Source organism: Corapipo altera, unplaced genomic scaffold, assembly GCF_003945725.1.
Source record: "Corapipo altera isolate COAL_440 unplaced genomic scaffold, ASM394572v1 58, whole genome shotgun sequence".
Taxonomy (NCBI): Eukaryota; Metazoa; Chordata; class Aves; order Passeriformes; family Pipridae; genus Corapipo; species Corapipo altera.
Genome location: NW_020884898.1, coordinates 5,451,083 through 5,474,081, shown reverse-complemented (window position 1 = coordinate 5,474,081; position 22,999 = coordinate 5,451,083). Strand labels below are relative to the sequence as shown.

General features: G+C 39.8%; 1 protein-coding gene across 4 annotated transcripts in view; it reads right to left on the bottom strand.

Annotated features, from left to right (window-relative positions):
- APP (amyloid beta precursor protein) overlaps window positions 1–22,999 on the bottom strand; it is a 204,051-nt gene that overhangs the window by 5,147 nt on the left and 175,905 nt on the right. For 2 of the 4 annotated variants that reach the window (XM_027648787.1, XM_027648790.1), the window contains 4 exons: window positions 22,471–22,692; window positions 15,685–15,738; window positions 5,684–5,784; window positions 2,554–2,700 (listed from right to left, as the gene is read on the bottom strand). In XM_027648787.1, coding sequence (XP_027504588.1) covers window positions 2,554–2,700; window positions 5,684–5,784; window positions 15,685–15,738; window positions 22,471–22,692 — 524 coding nt within the window. The remainder of the gene's footprint in view (window positions 1–2,553; window positions 2,701–5,683; window positions 5,785–15,684; window positions 15,739–22,470; window positions 22,693–22,999) is intronic. The other 2 variants (XM_027648789.1, XM_027648791.1) reach the window with 1 other exon arrangement.

Genomic DNA, 22,999 nt, shown 5'->3' with positions numbered 1-22,999 from the left:
TATCCTCAAAGAGGACAAGCTGAGACAATCAGCTGTTGCCCAGTGCACAGGAGAGGTGAGAATCTCTCTTTTGCCACCTGCTTTCATGAGAAAATAACCTCCTGCAGACAGCTGGGGTGGGTGCACCAGCAAAAAACACAAAACATTTGTTGGAGCCCCTGTGTGCACACATAATAAGTAATTTTCAGTCTCTCAGTCATTTATTTACTTAACTTAGAGGGTACTCAAAGTTCTTAAGTTCTTTTCCTGGGGAGTCCGAACCACTTTGGAACATTTTTATTCTCAGACTAGGGAAAAAATTGTTATGACACTTCTAAATAGGACAAGTACATCCCTCCTCAGAGTTTCAAAAAAGGCTAACAGGATTTTTAATAACTTATTTTGTTAAAAAAATCAGAGTGAAATGAGAAAAAGTATAACAGAGTTGACTTTTTGGAAGTCAAGAACCCATGTGGAACAGGACCTGTTTTGTAATCTTGCATCCATTACCACAGCGTTAAATTCTCACTGCAACTTCTGACACGCAAAAAAGAGGTTGCAAGATTTGTTAAAATATACTCAGCCAACCTAGAGCTGATGTACAGTTATTTTTACACCAAGTGATTCTGCTCTTTCGTGCTTTTTATGCACAGCACATTAGAGGTGCACTGTGGCTAAATAAATTAATCCTCTTTAGAATGGAACAGCTTAATTTTGAAGACATTTTGATATTAAACATCAACTGCATACGGAACTTTGGGTGGGGTTTTTTTTGTCCCCAATGCAAGAGCTACAAAATTTTCACCAACTTAGGACAAAAATAGATGTTATGCCTTTCTTGCAGGCGAGAAGCTCAGACAGTGAGGCCATGCAGTCTGCCAAGACCACAGAGCAAGTCTGGCAGAATGAGGAATCCTGGCTGCCAATGCCAGACACAATGCAGCAAATCCACAAGGTGACACCATCTCTAGTGTGATACTACAGATCAACCAATATTCTCAGTACATCTGCATGCTGGAGCTTTATGGTTTTATCAGTAAAATTTTTTATTCCCCAAGTGATGCTGTCATTTTGACGTGAGTTACTTATTCAGCTCATGCATGTTATTTCTAGCCCAACATTTCCAAGTTCACTGTCACTGAAGACAGCTCCTGGAAATCCAGGATTACCTTTGTCATATCACTCTATCAGGCAAAGCCCATCTGGAATTCTAAGGTGGTACTGCAACAATGGTATGCCCACATTCGGTGTCTGATTTGGGGCTTTGGCCCAGCAAGCCTCCTGGCCTTTCTGTTGTCACCTACCTCAGCCAAAGGAGAGCTTCTAGTGGCAAAACCACTGGCAGCAGTTATCAGGACAGTGGTTTGAAACCAAAACCTGCTTCAATTCTCTACAAAACGGACTGAATGCTATTATACAGAAGGTTAAAGCTTAAGGGTCCCACTTGCCGTTTTCTGTCTCAGTTGAAAATTCTGCACACCTTGGTATCTGTGCAAATCTCACCCTACATGGTTGGTGCTCTTCTGACCATGTCTCTTTGGAAGGTTTCAAACTACACGGACAACCACAGCATGGAGAGAGGGATGCACAAGCATGGGCTTAACACAAAGTCTTACCCAAATACTTTTAAGACCCTCCAATGACCCAGACAGGGGAATAAATGCATCCTGAAGCATGTGTCTCCAGCAAGACTAAAGCAAGGTTCACTTGACTCCAGGTGAAACCAACATAAACTATGACTTGATCAAGACTTAAGTTTCAATCAAAAATGTAAAATACCAAATCTGGAGGGCAAAAATATACAAGTGTCTTGAGTGCCTGCTAATACAAGTACTATCTAAAAATCAGACACACAGCAAACTAAGTAGGGGGAAAAAGTTACATTAACCTCGTTCCAGTTCTCATAATTAAGTTTTTCTACTTCTTTAAGAGATCTTATCTTAAAGCCATACAACAGTTGAAGTATTTTAAATTACTGTAAATTGACCACAAATTTCCTTGGCAGGTTGAGAAGGATTTTCACCTTGAAAATTCTGCCTAAGAGTCTTATATACTATTTTTTTCTCAAATCTATGAGTTTCAGATAAGCCACAGATCAAAAAAGTTGGTAGCAACAGAAAATCTTGTTTATAGAACAGAGAATAATAAAATATCTGTACAGGGAAAATACTTGCAATGCACAGCACAAGCCATGGAAGATGAGCCTCAAATGTTAAAACTGAATAAAGAAATCAGTGTGTGTGAATTCCCAAAACCAGATTTTTCATTTTGCCCAGTATCTGCTCACTGGCTACTGTCCTATTTCCAATAAAATGAACTTTTACATTATGAGGTGTTTGGCCTATTATAAGTCCAGAAGAGATTTCTGTGGTTTTATGCCCAGTGTAACATGATTCACATTGTGTCTGCATTTACTAAATAAAGCAATTTGACTCCACACTGCAGGATTCAACCATGACAATTCTGAATGTAGCCAAAACCACTGTTTCTTCCTTTGAAAATTAATATTTATAGAGCAGTGTGTTGACTGTGCTGTACAGGTGACACCAGTTGTGCTTGGAAGCCTTTTCTTACCTCCACAACCCCATGGTGAATAGATGTGTACTGCTTCTTCTTCAGCATCACCAAAGTAATGACAATCACTGTTGCTATGACAACACCTCCCACCATTAGTCCAATGATGGCACCTTTATTTGAACCCACATCTTCAGCAAAGAACACCTAGAAAAGAAGAACAAAGGAAGGTGGCTAATAAAAAAGGTCACTGTACATTTGACTAGCCTGCCCGGTTGCCACAGCAATATGAAGCCTATTGAAGCATCAGTAATTAAACAGCACTGCAAGTCCTCCTAATTACTCAAACCTGGATTGCTGTGCCACAAAGTGCTCAAAGGTGGAGAAGAGCAATTTGGGAAATCTATATTGTCTGTGCTGTGACTTAGTAGGGAACTCAGCTCCAGGCTCAGCTTCACACAGGTCTTGGACAGTAGCTGCCTTTTTTCCCTGAGGAAGCAAGTCCAGCTCATTGCACAAAGACTGATGAGCTTTAGCAGAGGAACCCAGGAGCACACACATTTTCTTAGTTTTAGAATACTAATCATGAAAGTGTTCATAAATTTACATCTATGTGGCTTGTTTGGACTATGACACATTTTTTCAATAAAGGAATAGTGAGAGACCTGTAGGACAACAGTGAAACCTGCACACAACCAGTTGGGAGAGAACTCTCACACCGAGGAGACAAGAGTCAACAAAAATTAACACACTGATTTAAGTGACCACCAAGGGGCAAAGGGAGAATGAGCTGTGCCTGGATGATGTCAATACCCATCCGTGACCTAACAGGTACCAGTGGTGCGAAAACCAGAGAAAATCCACTTGAATTACATGCACTGATAAGGCAAAACAGAGGACAGCAAGATGTTTTATTCTGCATTTAATAAGACTGGCTTTTAGGAGCAGGTATGAAAAGTGGGTGATTGTTTTCCCTGTCCTGTTTTGTATTCGAGGAATACATTGGATTATTTTACATCTATGCATATCTTACAATCCTTTTGTCCTCTTGTCAACAGCAAGCTTTTATTATTATTTTTAGCCAAAATGGGCAAAAAGGATTAGAGAATAAATTACATTCACAGAATTGTAACACTACCTCATGCTGAAAGACTAAATACTTTGACAAGTATTTAACAAAAATGCAGAGTGAAGCAGGAAACCAGCTGAGAATTATAATGAGCTGTATAACATTTGCACTCTTTAAGAAACACAACCTTCCTCAGAGAGGTATTAAAGTATGCAGTATAAATATTTATATTGTTCCTAGGCACAAGCAAGAAATATGTTTAAACAAAGTTAAGAATTCACTAGAAAGCACACACAATGGACAGTGTTGGCATGAGCTGATGTGAAGTAATTATTTCTCCTGTCAATTTTACCTACCCAGGACTGAAATTCTGTTACCACACTATCTTTGAGCACTGTGGAATACCCCAGCTAATATGCAAGAAAGGAAGGCCTTAAGCACTCTGAGCCATGAAAATCAACTTAATGTGCAGTTCAAACATGACCATCCATAAAGCAGAAAATAACTGCAATTTCAGCTCAATTCAGAGGTTTGAGTGTAAAATACAATGTGCAGCTCAATTCAAAGCAATATCCTTAAGAGACTGTTTCAGTAAATCCTACCAGGACACAGAAGGAAAGCACAGATGAAAGTGTTTTCTGCTCCCTGCTTTCGAATTAAAGCTAATGGAGAAGGGCCTTGGACAGGACATGGAGTGTGGTAAAGAAGCAATGCCCTGTAAGCATCAGTCCAATATTTCTCAGCAAGACCAGACTCCTTGCTCAGTCTTAACTGAAAAGATAACCTGGAAGACAGCTCACTAAGTTTTCAATAGTGGTTGCACCTATCAGTAAGAAGTATGGCAAAAAATGCTGTAAGAAGCGAGGAAGGTCCCATTTTAAGCAATGCACTCCCCATCAGCCACCACTGTAAGGGGAGTTCCCAGCACCAAACTGTGTGGGTTGGTATCAAACCACTTAGACACTGAATGGGGCTGCTGGGAAATGCCTACGACAAACCAGTATCTACTGTGTCCAGAACACATTCCTCCAAATTCCTTCCCTTCAGTACAGGTTTGCTCCATCTGGATATTTAACTCATCTGAGCTAAGCATGTCAGACTTTCCCAAATTAGTGCTAATGCATTTTGGATTAGCTCGGCAAACTGGGAATTCTCAGTTCTCGGCATCAAAGAGATGGTAGAATATCTTTTCACGTAGTGATTGCCTAGTTCAAATGCAAATTTGAGCCCCATGTTAATTTTAATTTTCAGCACTACTTAGCTTTAAGAATATATTAAGAAAAAAAGCTTTCAAGCTTAATATCAGGATATTGAAAGCCATGGAACTGGAAGCAGAAAAGGTTTATAGTCAACACTGCTGTATGGGTTCTTCATTGCTTATTAAGGGACTGAAAAAAGTTTTTAGAAGATGTTTGCTCTTACCTACATTGCTTTTGGTTGTACTTTTTATGTTCATAAGAAGTACAGTTCAAATGGGGAACAATATTTTGCTCCTATGTGCCCTTCACCTGTTAACAATCATTTCATATACCTTAAGAAACAAAACACACAGACACAGCCAAAGTAAAATTAAGGCCAGTGGAGAATCTCCTCTTATCCCAAGCAGGCAATCTTGTGAAAGGTTATGCTCCACGGTGTTCAGCTTCCTTCATGCACCACCACCATCTGTTTTGACAGGAAAGGAATCTATTCCTGAAACGGTGTCACTCTATTTCTTGCTGCACCATGCTGTGTGTCTTTTTATTTTCTTTTTTTAAACTTAGCATCTTCCTTCCTCTGTATCCCTTCTCTTTAGTTATGAGACCATGACAGATGGACTGTGGGACAAGTACTATCCATATGACCACATCCAGTGACACAGCAGTGCAAGGCCTGGAACTGTCAGAATTTCCTCTCATGTCAGACTTGATGACTTTCCACCCTCTCTGCTGACATTATTCCAGGTTTACTCTCATCAAAGAGAGAACCAGAAAAATCATAATCTGTTCATGTGATAACTTTCTGTTGGCACTTTCAGCATCCACATCACTGAGGGGAAACACGGCCATAAGTGACTCACTAGCTCGAGACTGAATCAGCAACTCAAAATGCAGGTGTGGAAAGCACAGTTTGTTCACTCACCAGCTTTTGATGATGAACTTCATACCCTGAGTCATGCCGGAACTCCGCATCCATCTTCACTTCAGAGATCTCTTCTGTTTTAACATTGGTCAGCCCAGAACCTGCAGTGCAAAGACAGGGCATTAAATGAAGTCAGCGGTTCAGATCCAGTAAGGATTTGCTCAACCCCACCCTTACCACAGAAGAAGACATTGGTATTATTCACACAGAGGAGGTGGGATGCAACGTAAAAGGGAACTGGGAGAAAAGGGAGGTACGTCTGATGTTTCAGTCCCACTGAGGTGACACAGAATGAGCTGGTAAAGTTCCTCAGTTGAACGAATTTTAATCCACTGCAGCCATATTGGTAGGAGCACCAAAGGCTTTCAGCATGAACTGAGCTGTGAGGGACCAACAGAGGCCTCCTGAATTGGCTCACAGACTGCAGACAGATCTGCTCTGACAGCCTCTTTAGCAATGTCAAGAAAATTTGTTGTTTAGGCCAAAATCATCCTCCTCCCTAAGCTCAGGTTGCTGTGAGGAAAAAACACAATACCCGTGGTGTGAGGATGGGAACCCCAGATATTGTATTTTCTTGTTTCCTGCGAGTCTGTACCTTTTGCACAAACATGCACAAGTAAGTTACTAAAATGTCTGTGAGGTTTACACAGTTCTTATTTGTGTTCAGATTTCATACCACTCAGAATTAATGATTCATGGCTTGTCTCCTCTCTGAGAGGTGATAACTGTCCCTCTTTATTAGAAATATCCAGAAAAGCAAGTGAGCACAGTTTGCAGCAACCCTTTTCTCCCCTTATGGGTGAAAGGGAGATGCTGGACTTGTCTAACTGGAAAGAAGGCGAGGATTTCCTCCTAGAAAACAGCCTTAGGAGAATGAGCCAGACTTAATTGCAGCAGAACAGTGTATCCTGTACATGTATCTATGAATCCTGAAGAGCTGGCTTCTGCTTATAGAGAACATATGGATATTCATGGAGCTGGTTATTTTCCCTCTCAGTATCAATGCACTGACATTTGTATTTCTTGGATGTACAAACACTGCAGAAGAATGAGATATTTATGAGATATTATTTCCTCTCCCTATTGAATATAATAAGAACAAACTGGTTCATATTCTTTGTCTGTATTTATTTTAGCATTTTCTCACCCCCAGCTCTTCTCTCCAAGGCTTCATTCTTATTATCTTGGCCTGACCTTAAGTTCTGATGCAGAGGAAGAACCTCTTTTAAAATTCTCAACACTACTGACTGCTCATCTGTTCCACTGTCTCTCTGGACTCCAAATAAATTCCTGAAGAATTCCATGTGCCAATAAGCTCCACAGTACTCAATGCAAGAATTACTGCCCTTTGATTGCCTTTGAATGTGCAATTTCTTTTTTTCATCAAGTCCTGGTTTTATTTTTGAATTATGAGTCAGCAAGAATAGACCTTCCCAAGAACTTCTCTGGACTGTACAGACAATCTAATTCTAAGGTTCTGCTCTTTCTTTTCATAGGAAACCATGCAAAGGAGAGAACAAGAATTCATCTTCATGCAATAAAGTATTTATGGTTATTTTCTTGAACAGTCTGACTGCTCCATAAATTCTACCTTACTGTCTTTTTTTTTTTTTTTTTTTTGTAAGGAATAAAGCACTTAAACCTCTCAAATTTCTCTGGTTTTTGATGCTACATCACAGTACTGACACAGACATATTATGGCATTTACATAGGAGAGACCATTTCTAAATCCAAGAACCATAAAGATCCCATGAGGATCTGTGCTGTGCTATTTGCAAAGTGATCTGGATAAGGGAGTGAATAGTGACATGAGATTTTGTTAACAAAAACTAAAAGTAAAAATGAGGATAGTCAAAGTAAAACAGCTGCAAAGAACTGCAGGATAATAAAGGATATTACAAATTCCGAGTGCAAAATAAAAGGGAAATGATACTCAATGTTGATACAATGTAAAGTTATGCTTGTGGGGATACACAGCCCTAATTATACATACACAATAAAGGCTCTAGTATAGCTCTGTTCCACCCAGAGACAGAGACCTTGCAGTCCCTGTGCAGTCAAAAAGGCAAAGAGAAAGCTGGGAGCACTTATGAGAAAAGAGAGAAATCAGAATACATTTTTACACCACTGGTTAAATTCTGCATCTTCATTTTAAATCTAGCTATCCATTCTGGTCACCCCACCTCACACAGAGGCAGAAGAACTACAAAAGATACAACACAGGGAGACACAGATGATCACGGGTACAGAACGGCTTCTGTACAGGCAGAACTAAGATCAGGAGTCTTCAGACTGGAAGTGACAACCAAGGGGAAACATGACAGAGGCCTATGTGTGAATGACAAGGTGAAAGTCTACAGAGAATGGTCATTCATCATTTCTCCTATGAAATACAGGACACCAACAGGACTATGACACAAGATTGAAAACTAACACAAGAAAGAGTTTGCATATACACATACATATATATACATAATTTGGTACAATGTACAACTGGATCATGGAACTCACTGGCACAAATCATGAGGATGTTCAAAATATAAATGAACAAATGTGAAGAAGAAATGTTTCTCCAGGGTTGAGAAACACAACGGAGAAAATACAATTTCCAGTCCTGGAACCTGTCAAATGCTGGCTGCCAAAAGTTCAGTGGATGTGCCAGGGGTATAAGGCAGAGGTGAAATCTGTACATACCCTGTTAGCGCCACTGCTAAGAGCAGGAAAATGGACTTGGACACTTCTGCTCTTGAGCTCTGACCACTTTTACTGAAAGCAAGCTGTGACAGCTCAGACTGTGGGTCTTTGTCAGCTCCAGTTAAACAGCCAAACGCTGCAGGCAGGAGTTACAGCAGCATTTCAGAGGGCAGGACAGGTCACGTCAGTGACCAAAAGGAGGTGACAAGTTCACCAGTAGTCTCAGTTGCTGGAAAAATGTAGGTTCAGGTTTCCCTAAAGCCACATTTCTCTGAGGTTTCCCTTCAGTCCTATTCCAATTAAACAGTGGCATGGGAGCCGTATTTCCATAGCATGGGAGCCATACTTTCAGTACGTAGTAGGTTAAACCATCTTTTTTGCCTTGAGATCAGACAGAATTTTTTTGTTTTGAGGCAGGTGACCAAGGTCTGGTGGTCTACCTGGCTTTACTCACCAACCCACAAAAATGCCATGGGATCTGAACAAAAGGTAGGACCTGGTATTAGGAATTGAATGATGTTAGACTTACTGAAACTTGTTTTTGGCAGCTGGCACAGGAAAAAGGTCAGAAACAGAAAAATCTTCTGTTGCATTAACAAACCTGACAGAAATTTTTTTTCTTCCTACCTCCCTTAGAAGTGAGGAAAAAGACTTCTAAAAGCAGAGCTAAGGTAAACTGGTAGTCTTCTGCAAATAACTGATTACATAGTATGGAGAAGCATGACATTGCACTGCAATCAATTAAATACCTGGTATGAGACAAATTATATATATATATGTATATATAAAGGATTATATATGCCTTTTCACAATGTTAAATTATAGAATTGAGACTTTTTAACAGGTTCTCTTTATTTCCAGTTCATTCACTTACCTGTCCTGGACACTACATATTTAGACTTACATGCTAAAATCAAAGATACATTTTTCAAAGGTAGCAACTGAAGAAGGAAAAACTTCAGGGTCTTTTCAAAACTTTGATTAGAGGTAAGATGCAAGGGCTTCCTATTACCCCTCTACCCTTGCACTGAAGACAAGCATACAAAGAAAAGTTCTTCCTCTGATAAGAACTTTAATCCTGACAGAGAGCGATGTTTTTTCACTACCAATTCTAAAATCCACAATACAAACACAAAAACCAATGCACAAGACGAGAAGAGAGAGCAACAGCCTCACTGCAAATTCACCAATAACAATAATTATTAGCACTTTTTCTTCTGAAACTATCTTTAGGGAGTAGCAGTCCTAATTCAATTTAAATTTCAATTTAAAAATACTTCAACTCAGCTGGCAAATATATTAACTTGCAGTTCCTTAGAAAAACTGACAAAATATTTTGTTATCCAAACCACGGGCTTAAAAGCATCTAGTGAAATTCAACAAAACGAGCTACCTATGACAGGCTTTTAATTATATTGATGTTAATAAGCAATATTAACTGCTTTTATACATACATGTGTACACACGCATGTGTGCACAGATACATAGCCAAATATCAAAAAAGCAGCGTATAAAAGCCTTATTGTTCCTTGCTCTAAAGGAAAAAAACAAACCATGCGGAGTGAAAAACCACTCATATGAAAAAAGAACAAGTAGCTTCTTTGAGGAACACTGTACTCACATAGATAAGCTTCTGTGTTTCTGTAAATACATAGTTAGGCTCTCGGAAGAATAAAAAAAAAGAAGATACAGCAAATTCCACCAACGATGCAATGAGGGGTACATTATCTACTACACTGCTCGTAATCGCTTCACCTACTGGTTACATAAACACATAGAAAAGTTTTCTATTTTGTTTCGCACCGATCTGAAACAGAATTAGCTGTGCCTGTGGTCTAGAGTTAAAAATTAAACCTCCAAGTGAAGCACAGTTGAAATAGGTGGATGTGGGTGGTCTCTACACAGAGAAAACCAAAGTAGCAGTTTGAGCAAGGGACGCACTGACTGCATTCAGGAAAACATTCAGCTCCATGTCCGTGAGCTCTGTTTGAGTCACGGCAAGAACAACAAAAGATCTGTTGAGTCAAGGCCTGTTACAAGAGTAGTAAACAGCTTTATCTGGGTAAAGCTTCATCTAAAATAAAGAGGGTGGATAGAAAGAAATGCAGTCTTTGAACAACCACTCAAGCAGACAGTTGTGTGTTCCAACTAGAAGTTCAGTTACTACCTCCATATGACCCTATGACTTCGTGCAGGTCACTTCATTTTGAAATGAAAGAAGAATGAAAATTGTACACTCATAGAGAGGAAACAAAGAGTATATACTCAGTTTTGTAAGGACAACTCAAGTATCTTTGAGGATTATGCATTTTTAAGACTGCATAGAACTAAAACTTTCTGATCTCTCCTTGGAAGTTAATGGTAGTTCACTTTTACTTCATAGATGACTATAGAGCTCTCAAATTAGAGAAAGCATAAAAAAAGTGCAAAAAAGAATGTTATCTTTTTAAAAAAGATTCTCATTGGATTTGAATGTAAAATAATTCTTTTTCAGAATACATGTGTGTAAAAACAATCAAAACAAGTAAAATCTGGTTCAGTAATATTTCTGGCATGTCAATGCAGATGCTGTGCATATGCACCTATAATGGCATTTGCAGTTAGTAACTATCTGACTTATAAAACAAACCAAAAGGATCTAAAGGAAAAAAATCCATTAATGATTTTTATTTGGTAGCTGCAGACAGTTGGTTTAAGGCAACTGTATTGAACTGGCATCACTAAGAGAGGGAAAAAAAACCACCCTGGCAACTTCTGGCAAGAAAATCATAAATAATTCACTAAGCTGTTCTATGCCCTCACCTCATGCAGATGCAGCATATGTATTAATGATTCTAGAGAACAGCCATTAGGCTTACTGACCCTCTGCAAGCATGAGTTAAAACCCTCAGCTTTTTATATAATGCAATAAAGACACCATGTCCTGACTTATTAGCAGAAGGGCCAGGGACAAAGCAGAAGCTTTCTGTCCAATATTTCCTCAAAATAATTAAATGTTTGCAAAAACAATCAACTGACAATGAGCTGGGATAATGCATAAAAACCCCCAATAAATCTAAACCATACTTCATGGAAGAAAGTAATACAGTTAATATAATAAAATCCTTGCATTGTGAATTATGGGCATCCTGTGAGTGATGTAATTACAGCTGTTAGTGGTATAATTATAGCTGCAACTCTGCAACAGATGAAAATATGATCTGCCCTGAAAAGAGCACTGGTTTTCTTTATCACCTTGAATTACAGAAAATTTGCCAATACTAAGCAACATTTCTTCTGATGGCCTGTTTTCCAATTTTCACTCTATTTCCACAGATCAGACCTGCTGAATTAACATGAGTAAAAATGTCAATCTAAAGATATTTTTAATGTATTTTTATGTGTGTATTTGTCTCTATATATACATGCGCGCACACACACACACTCACACAAAGAAGAAGTTACTAATGAACAGATACTCAAAATTCAGCTGCAAGAAATTAAGTGTTCATCATGAAAAAGTGACCTCTGGGGCGCTGGTGAAAAGGAAACACTATCAGAAAAGCTGCTATGGTGAGACTATCACAAAAGAGGTCCTCGTTCTATCTGAAGCTCTCCCTGTGGAATTTCTCAGGCTGGACTGGAGCCTTGTAATGTCTCCCTTTTTTTTCTAAATAAGAAGAAAAATGTTACAAATCTGTTATAGTTGTGCTGATGACTGCTTAGTACATCTAGATATTTCCCTTCCCTTTGACCTTTTACTGTCTCATTTACTTTCTTTCCAGGAAAGAGATGATAAGAAAGGGTTTGAGGCATAATTCTTGGATTTGCTCGCCCGTTTGTGAATTAAGAAGGGGAAGGACAGTAAACTGAAGCACTAGGCTCCTTTTCAAACACTCCTGTAAATTACATTGATGTTTTATCTGTACTAGGAAATGGGGTTCCTCCTGACATCATTTTCCTCCTGGGATTGATGTAGATCATATTCCAATTCAAACTTCCACTGCAGACAGCCCAGGTGGAGTGCAACAGAGGTGGGGGTTTAAACAACTGGCATGAGTTTCAGTAAATGCTTTAAACTTGGTCTTTATTCATAAGTTTTTCTGCTCTATGGACTGGACAACTCTTTACTTTTTCTGACTTCACTCATAGATTTTATTTTTTGAAAGAGAGAACGATGTGATGAATTAAAAAGATTCTAGGCATGAAAAATATTATTATCAACTAAATACTTGTTGGACCAGATGATCCTTGAAGTCCCCTTCCCCCTTGGTATTCTATGATTTTCTGACTCTTTTCTGTACTGTGACCAAATTACCTCTCTTGTGGGAAAGTGACAAAGATGATTGACATGATTTTGATCTACCTTTAAGAAAAACATAGTGAACATTCAAAGAATACTGTGTGGGCAGAAAGTGGTAAAAAGAAAATGGAAAAGAGAAAAAAGAGCATGTGTTTTGATGTTTTCTTAGTTCTTTCAAAACTCATTTTCTTCAAGGATTTTGAGCAGCTACAAAACATTCACTTGTTCTCATTCCCAGGCTTGGACTGTTGCAGGTTGACATGACACCTGTATTTTCACCCTGAAGAAGCAGGTTAGGGTTCCACCTTGTTCATCTGAGCCAAGCAAGCAGAGGCACCAGCTGGAAAGTCAGGACTGTGAAAAGGGCAAATCTTTCAGGAAACCAGTAAAAGCTGGGCAATTAAAACAAAAAATTACAAGCAGCTGCATACATTAATCTGCGTCCAGTTCCCTTGTTTATACTTTTTCACTGCAGAATAATCTACTGTTTTCTCAAATTTTTCTTTTTCAATAAAAAACAGCCCCAAACTGTAAAATCAGATTATCCCGAAAGGACAGTGACTGTACAAAAAGTATCTCTTTCCCTTTTTGAACCTTTAAGATAGTAATTTTATTTGTAACTAGCAAGTAAAAGAGTTTTAAAACACACATTTTTAAACCAACCAAACAATAGAATCTCTTTTCTATTTCACAATATGCATCCATTTGATTTCCTCTGTTCCTAGTTTATGAAGATACTCAGACTGGTACACATTTTTGTTGAATTGAAATTTTGTCACAGATAAATCACTTTTGAAGGATGATGAAAAATCATGTGGACAGTTATTGACAGAATCTGTATCAGGAAGAAAAAATTTGCCTAAATCTTGGAATGGTGATGAAAGACATAAGGAACTTAGGGTCTACTAGGAACAGTGAAGAGAACATGTTCATGATATGTATATGGTACATTTAGCACTACTTTAATGTGTCAGAATTCGTATTTCACATGTACACGTAAGACACTTCATGCTGTGAAATTGGGAATGCAAGCACAGCAGTTAGAGATTTCAGTCTCCCCAGGGATGTAAGCAGGGATGAGTGCAGTGCATTCTTGGCAGGCTGGATGGTTTCACTCCCTGTGCCAAACACAGTGGATGAGCCTTTGCAGCACTTAAACTCCACGCTAAAAACAAGGAAAGTGGCCCAGGCCCCTGGACAGCACCATGTTTGCACCTGAGCAGAACACTGAGGAAATATCCCATGTGATTTTCACAGTGCAAAAGTTACTGCGTCTACTGCGTCAAGACATAATGGTCACATGCTGAAATGTTTTTTACCTGTCCTCAGTAGTCTATCATATACATTCACAAAGATCACTAACGACCTCTGTTACCTCTACTTTTAGCACTATTTGTATCACCCCAACCAACAAAATGCTCTGATATAGTTGACTAAAACATATAATGTCCCTCTGAAACCAGAATGCAGCAGTGTGAGAAAATCTTTTCTCCAGAGGAGGGACACCAAGGATTTCTGTCACGTGTGTGTGTGAGGGAACAGAAAGGAGGAAGGAACAATCCTTAGTAATAAATATGGGCCTCGTAACAGGAGATTTTTCAAGATGACTGAAATTAAAGTTGTTAAAAATCACAAATTTTAATATTACAAGAAAATTTCTAGATCGAACTAATATTACAAAGTTCAGATTAAACATATTAATGTTTCATTTGTGATGATATTTCTACTGTTCTTGGGGAAGAAATGTAATATAGAAGACAGATAATGCATTACTGGGGTGATGTCCCCTGATCCCATGACTTTTGGCAATGTTGCTCTGTACCTGTTTCCAGACTCTCTTCATGGAATGAATTGAGACTTTAAACACAAGTGAAGATGTCAGACTCCTAGAGCAGTGCTAGGAACACAGAACCCGTCCTGCTCTGACATGTATCACAATTGCTGCAACATGTGAGCTGATTTTACCTCCCATTGTCGCAATTTCTACAGCTAGTAAACATAGGTGAGTGATCAGAAAGATTTAAACACTGGGAAGGTGTTGTCCATAATGCCAGCAGATGTTTGGAGGACAAGATGAAGGGGAAAAGAATACAGATTGATCAGTTTAATCTGATCTGTAAAAAACCCCCACAATTATGATGTAACACTGAAATAATTCTGACCCTAAAATATACCAATCTCATCTCACTGTGTGTTGGAGAGTAACTTCTGAAATAAAAGGCAGTTTGCTCTCAATGGAATCAGCCATTTCCAGATAAGCCTAAACAAAAACCAGAGGAAAAACAACTCAAAAGGTAAAACAAGTTAGCATGAAAAGCTAAAATCTCTTCCTTCTGAAAACTTGAATTGTCCCATTCAACTTTTCCAAACATCTGCAGCCTGACCCAGGCTAATCATCTGCTATTATTCTGAAATAAAAAGAAAGACACAGGTACCTACAGAGGAGAAACAATCACCCTTCTCTGTCCTAGAATGGAAAGAACACCTGCATAAAGGTGTCCTCAGGGAATCCAGAGGGATAATACATATGAATTTTTAGATATCTGGAGTTAACTAAGATAAGTAGCACAGCAAAAAATATTAATGTCCCCTGAAATTCTGAAATTGTATGCAAATTCTGAAATTAATTATTAGCCCAAATTTTCTTGACTCTGTACACTCTACGTAGAGGATTGACATTTTTATCATACACTCCCAAATTAAAAGCAGTGTCTGCACTAAGGGGTAATCAGCTCTACCCACTCCTACACCTGCCAACACATTATGGTTGGAAGGGATGAGAACTTGCTATGAATCAGTTCTGGGTCTATGGTCCCACTCCCTCTGCAAGCACACATCCTGAACACTCTGGACACGGAGGGCACTCACACGGGGGAATTTGTGTGGAAACACTCCCCTGGGTCACGGAATAGCATCACATTTTATAAGAGGGATATACGAAAACAAAGGTTAATCATTTCAGCTGAAGCAGACCACATGCATGCCAGGAAATACAGGTTAGGTAAAAGCCATGCAAGTCATGTACCTGGTCGTGTGGTGAGTCCTCTGTCTGCAGCCGGGCGGGCATCCACTGGTTCAACTGGGCATGTGCAGGAAAGAAACAAAAAAGCAAACAGAAATAAACAAAATCCCCCAAAATCATAAAGTCAAGTGCTCTTCTGTTGGGACAGTGCAGGAGACACACAGTGTACAGAGTTACCAAAGCAAAAGCTAGAAAAGATCTGCCTTCGGTCAATCCTGGAAGTAAAAGGAAGGGGAAGGGCATGACTTCACAAGGAAAGTTTCACAGCTGATGCATCAATTTTACATCATATTCCGATTACTGCTTCAAGTGAGAAACAATTAAGACCAAAGAATTTCTGTCAACAGAATGGATCTATACTCATTGTATGCAAAATTTTTCCCATTGTTTGATCAGAACTGGCAGCCAGAACAGACATGATGAGATTCTGCAGCCGCTCCTGATCAATACTGACTTATAAACCTACTGAATCCATCCTTTTTCCTTTCAACAGGGATTCTTTACAGCACCAACTATAAGGTTTGAAAAAAATAGAGTGCATTTTGAAAATACAATCAATACTTCATTCCTATATGTTCTGATTTGTAGACAGCATATTTGTCTTCCAGTTTTTGAAAGGGAACCACAGAAGAAATACCACTTTCTATCCAACTGTGTGCCCTGTTGTTTTACAAAATTCTTGTATTACCCTACAAAGGCTTTATCAGCTAAAATCTAAGGTTGATGGACCTCACTGGCATTAACAGAAAACCAGGATTTGTAAAACTCAGAGCTGTTTGAATCAGTGCCTACTGCTTCAGTTAAGTCCAAACATTCAGGTTTTTACCCCTCTTTTTCTCTCTTTTACTCCAATCCTGTGGCCTTCCTTATCTACCCAAGTGACAGTGTCAGAAAGAACTTCAATTCAGAAATAAAGTGTTACATTGTTCCTTTAGAATTCAGAATTTTAACATATGGTATTCTCATTCATTTGAATTTCTGGATTCAGGTATGAGCCTTCAGAAGCAGTAAGTGAACAACAATAACATAGGAAACCTGACAAAACCTCAGTTTTCAATCACAAAGATCTGCTCATCTTATTTGGCACCAGAAAATCACACAAACCTGAGGAGACTGCTGACTTAAGCAAGAGAAATGCCCATCTTCTCAAGGAGCCTGTGCCACTGTTCCTGTGGGTTTGACAACCAACCCACCACACTTTTAAGTGAGAGCCTGTAAGTGGCTCCCGTGTCCTTTGCACACAGATGACTGCAATAGCTCCTGCCTCTGGGAAAAAAGCAGTAAGTCAGCTTTAGAGTAGCTGCAGAATAAAAGAGCATTGGCACATCTGACTTGCTTGTGTTTCCAGAAGGGCAAACTTTTCACAGAGCTTGGTGGTCTGGTGCTGCAGAGACAAGTCACCGAGGCACTTCCTCTCACAGCAGTTCAGAGTGGCACTAGCAGACCATGTAATTGTAACATAGCTCTGTACAAAACCCAATTTCCACCCTTAATTAAAAACTACAATTTTGAGTATTTTCCTATTAATGTCTTCTGCCTGGTTTTCAATATTGTCGGCACCAACCCTCAGGCAGGTCAGCAGTGATTTTCAGTGGTAAGGACTGAAGGGAAGGAACAACCAAGGACCAACATGACCTAAACTGATCCTGCAGACTGCTCCTCTGTCATCCTGGTTCCTGCCTTCTCCCTAGAAGGCTGAGGTGGTTTTATTTCCCTCCCTCCCTACATGCCCACAGCTATGGAGAACTGAGGGAGCAGCTTGTGGGTAGCAACCGAAATGGGAGCAGGTGAAGGGACAGAAGGATGGAGGAGGAAGCTTCTGTTGTACAGTAGCGTGGACCTGACCTCAGGGTAATGCAGTATTTGTGGTGAGGTGAAAGTATTAATAATGAATAATTCTTCTTGTTACCTATAATTTTGGAAGTACTTTACAGGGGAAAAGGCAACATCACTGGCACAGTTCATAACTGACACAGAAGTGAAACGACCTGCTCAAGGTCACAAACCAATTGCAGGGCAAAAACTGGAGGCAAAAGCTAAGTGCCAAGGGTCTTCCAAAGCAGATCATGATTCCAGGTAGCACGATACAAAGAAAGTCTAGTTTCTGGAGAGCCATGAGCTACCACCTTTTGAATTTCAGTTGCATTTTAAAGCCTGCTTGCTCTGCCCCAGTATTAATGTATGCACAAACTGAAGTTAACTCTGAAAGTCTTGTCTGAGTTTTCTCACAGCCTGTTCCAGTGGATCACATCACCTCACAGCAGATGATGAAGAGGGGAGAAATTTAAACCTATTACAGCATTTATCAATAATCAAAACTCAAAGATATACTGTGTGTTACTATAAAAACCTTCATTCATTTTGACGCTCCAGAATCATATTTGTCTTGAACTTCCATGTGCACAGAAATACACTGAAGTAACACTGAAAATTCATTTTCCAAAAAGGCTCATCAAACTAAATTGGTAGGTATCTGCTTAAACTGACTACTCAGGTTTCATTCAGGCTACACATCCCACCTTTATCTAACACCAATGCATCTCAGAAGAGCAAGAGAGAATGTGTTTGCTTCTCTTTTTGAAAATGAAAGAAAGGTGCATCAAAGAGCAGGTACAAACCAGCAGGTGAGGAGTGCTATGAGATTCTCACCTACCAGGAACAGTGTTGAAGCGAGTAACTGGACAAGTCATAAGGGTAACACAGTACATTTACAGGAATCTCACTTTAGATAAATACTTTGTCACTAAGGCTACCTGTAACTGCAGGCTAAAATATAGAGAGTAAACCACCAAACCCAGTTAGTCACTGGCAAAATGCCCAGGGGGCTTGGCAGTGTCAGAGCTTCACAACTCTTGGGGGTTTCCCTCCACCTCTGAAGGTGTGTTTTTCATCGTTAAAACACAATTTCCTGACAGTTTGGTGGTGCCTACTGCAGGGTCCTCAGAGAGTGGTTTTGGCCAACCTGATTTGTGTCGCAATACACTCGACATCCATTCAGCCTGCAAGTGGTGTAGTGAATTGCCTGCTGCTTTGGATTAACTTCTATGGACATTTATGGGGAAACGACCTCAGGGGCAAAAAAGGAAGGAAGTACTTGCTAGGCTAGACTTTCAAGGTCTATCTATTTTCAGACTATTTTCACTTATTCATCAGTAAAAGCAATTTCAGAAAAATAAACTATTTGCATAAAACCCACCCTTTCACCTAAACATGCAGTTTAGATTGAGAAAATTTCAAATGGAGTCATGAAACCTTAAGATTACATGACAACATAACAATCCAACACATTATTAATATCTCCTGGTGAGACCTGGGATTAGATCTGAGCCATGGAAGAAAACAGGCATGGGACTTAATGACAAATTTAAGGTATTCTTTTGTAATATAATTTCATCACTTCTACGCAGAATAGTGAATACTTTGAAAGTGAGATTTAATGGCTCCATTTCCTTCCACTTTTGCCACAGTCATGTTTTGGTTCAAGCATTCCTGAAATGGTTCATTAAAAACCAGTCTCATTGCAATGTCTGTTGGAGGGGGTGAGATCCCAGGTCCTAACCCAGCCTGCTCCAGGATCTGTTCTGTTGCCTCTCAGACACTGACAGTCCCATCAGAAATTTGTTTTAATTTGCAATGATGTAAATGCAAATTGATTTAAAGGTAAATTTGCAATGATGTAAATGATTTACCCGGTGTGCCTGCTCAGGACTGAAGAAAACCCACTGCTTACACAGTGCAACAGTTCTTTGCAGTGAGGAAGTTGGGACCCTCACTCTACCTAGAAACCCACCTGCACACGCCGAGCTGGCAGCTGGGTTTGTGTTCAGCAGTTTTAAATGAGTTGACTTCAGATTTCAAACTAGACCAAAACAGAATCAACAACTGACCTTGCAACTTGCCTGCCATCTGAAACTCCTGTGGTAGTCTCTGTTCAATCTGCTGGGTCACCTGCTCGGCACATTCCCCAGGCACCAGGCCGTTCACAGGGAACATGCTGTGATTCTCTTGGTGATGCTGAGCACTCTCAGCTCCCACTCAAGCAAACAGAAGCTGAGATGCTCAGCATTTCCCAGCAACAGGAGATGCTACCATCACTAACACTGCAATGGTCAGTCACTCCACAGTATCTGAGGTTTCTCTAGCACGTGATTTTTAAGCTGATACCTTTTTTGATCAATGGTTATTCACTGTAAAGCAGTAGTGACTTGCTCAGTTCTGCATAAAATACAAAAGCCTCCCTCCATAAGGGAAGTTTATTGTGTGAAAAACAGGCTATGCAGAAATATCTTCAGTGGACAGGGAAAGGAAAAAAGGAGAAGGAGAAAATCACATAAATTGTTATTTACTTCTTGCTACTTCCAAAGCATATTGTAACAAGACAGAAATCACGTTTTTGGAAGCAATGTAGACAAAGTCTGAAATAAGACCATGGTCACAGAAGAAAACAGGCATGGGAAGCGAAGACAAACAGCACAGTGAGTCCTGGGATTCTGGAACAAAGAGTTGGGAGACAAACACAACGGCAAAAAATGAAGCTGTGAAATTCCCCTTTGATGCTATGGGCAAAGGTATAGCATGAGTGTCTAAAGAAAGAAAGATGGTATTACAGAGATGATCACATTAACAACACTGTGGTTTGGGTAGATGACAGAGAAATATAATAGGAAGCAAGAAGGACTTGAAGAGGTTTAAGTCATCGAATAATTTCCACTTCTAACTGTTCAGACTTGAACAATAATAGTGGTTGACCTAACAGACTTGTTTGCTGCAATAACTTCATGACAAATACAATTCTGATGTAAAAAACCAAAACTAAACCCCAATGACTTGAAGACATGAAAGTTTAAAGAGATTTCCATAGTAAACACTAAGCAGTGCTGCAATAAAGCACATACTGCATTAAAACACACAGGATTCATAATTAAACACTATGTGATTCCAGGCAGGAGAGTTTTTGTTTCTTATTTGCTGTCATACATTTTAAAAGGAGAACCATGCTCAATATACTTGCCTGTGGGAATTCAGTGTCACATTGATGTACCCTTCATTATTAAATTCTGAGCTTAGCCAGGTTTCTGAAGGAAAAATACGCTTGTATGATTAAACTGTGGGTATGTCTGGGTGCACCTGTCTACCTGATAACTTCTGAACCTGGTGATTGAAATCAGTACGTTTTGAAAGCTGGGAGGACAGACATCAAAAGTAATTAATGCCCCCCAAGTTTCATAAAAGCAGGCAGTGGGTATAGAAACTGATGCCCTGGATGCCTCAGCTATGGGAAAAACTGCAGTGAGAGCTGAACTGGAAAGTTCCTGCAGGACAGACACCAGTAGCCAGACTGTGACCTGCTCCTGGCAGACAGCCCTGACATGTGCAGGCTGCAGCTCATTCCCCAGGAAAATGAGGTTCATCCTACCAGCCTGGCCAGCCGTCTGCACCCTTGCCTGATGCATTCCAGCCAGCTGCTCTCGCCGTCACCCGGCTGCAAGTGCCCTTCACACACGTCTGGAGCCCTTGTCACCACCTCCTGCCTCCTGGTCCCTGCTGCTGGCTGTGCTCTTTTACTGAGTCCCTCCCTGGCACTCTGATTTTAGCCCCACTCCTGAGCACCTTCTCCTCTTCCCCTCAGATCCGTATACCTCTGCCTCACTGATTTGCTGACCTTTGTGCAGCTCTTTTCTTTTGCCTGATCCTAGGTTTCTCTGACTCCTGCGGACAACCCGCTTTGATCAAAAAACTGGTTCTAACTCCACTGATTTCACCTGCCACCAACACCAGACCTGGCAAATCTATGTCCATGTCTCCTGCTTCATCTCCCAAGCAGTCAGTTGCCCACAGTCACTCATACATTGTGCTGGAGCGAGACTAACTGTGTAAGGTTGGTCTCAGAACTCATTCTGAGGGCAGGTATGGCCTAAGCCAGTGGCTTCAAAAGACTGGGAGGATATTAATGTCTGTGCAGTTCAGCTACAAATCACAAATTTGCCTGAAAAGACTTCTGTAGTTCCAGGCTCTGTGACTCTATTGTGGTTTTGCAGTAGCAAACTTTCACTGATGTGATTAACTTGGCATCAGTAACTCTGCAGTTGAACTGACAGAGAAAAATAAACACAATAGGAAGAACTTTAATAATATGAACGAAGTCCTTCAGATTAATTGGCTTTCTGATTAATTGGCTCCAGTGCCTAAGTGAACTACCAATTCCAGATTATACATAAATTATTGAAGTAGCATGCGGTCACTTCAACAGATTAGTCCATAAGCAACATAAAATACTCCTCAGGAAAAAACTTTTCACTAGCCAGTTGAGTATGTAGAACATTTCTGCAGTACATTCCAGACAAACAGTGTAGGGTGGGAAATAAAATCATCTGTCATGCTAGGATTGCTGTAATCATTTTCATGCCAGCAAATAAAAAGCTCTACCTTAACTAAAACACTCATTTCATTGTGGCACAAATCTAAGAACTTATCTATCTCCCTTGGCTCATTGTCATGTATCTTATAAAGACTGTCACTCATAATCTCCTAGAATTGATTATGGTTTGTTTCTAAAGGAAAGTAACCTCAACACTGAAATGTACTGTGTGTCTAAATTCCAAATTTTAGTCAGGGCTTTCTGTTCCATCAAAAAGACACAACTGACATGGCAGACGAGCTCTAAACTTATATTTCAGAACCTCTATCCCACTTACATCAGAAAAATGTCAATTTTCAGGGAACAATATGAAAAGAAACCATAAAGCTCAGCTCAGAATATTCCCTGGTTTCTCCCTCTGTTGTACATACCTTCATTTTCAGTATTGGCTGGAACAGAATCAACTCCAAAGGGATGCCATGGCTGAAGATCATCTAGGCTGAAGTCTCCATCCACTGGAAGAAGTTCAACTGTAGTCTTGGTTTCCGTCAATGAAGGCATGAGAGCATCATTTCCATAGCTGATTCTGGGTTCGCTGATCATATTGGCCAAAACATCATCAGAGTAGTTCTGCTCTTTCTGAAGTAATTCATCTGCAAGGAAATTTTAATGAAGAAACTATCTGAAAGAGCCTGCATTTCACAGGACCTATTTTCAATGCTACTGAAGTAATAATTAACTGCTGCAAGATTCTGTTTTCTTATGATAAAGTAAGTAAGGCACTTTTTTGATACTTCAACCAGAATTGTTCAATACTGTTTCCTACCCGCATTTCCACTACATACCAGTTCACAGATCGGTGCTATACAAGTTCTTTAACTCTTCCTCACCACTTTTAAAGAAAGCACTAAACAACTCCCTTTAACTCAACATGTTGCCATAAGTCAACTGGTGAGAGGC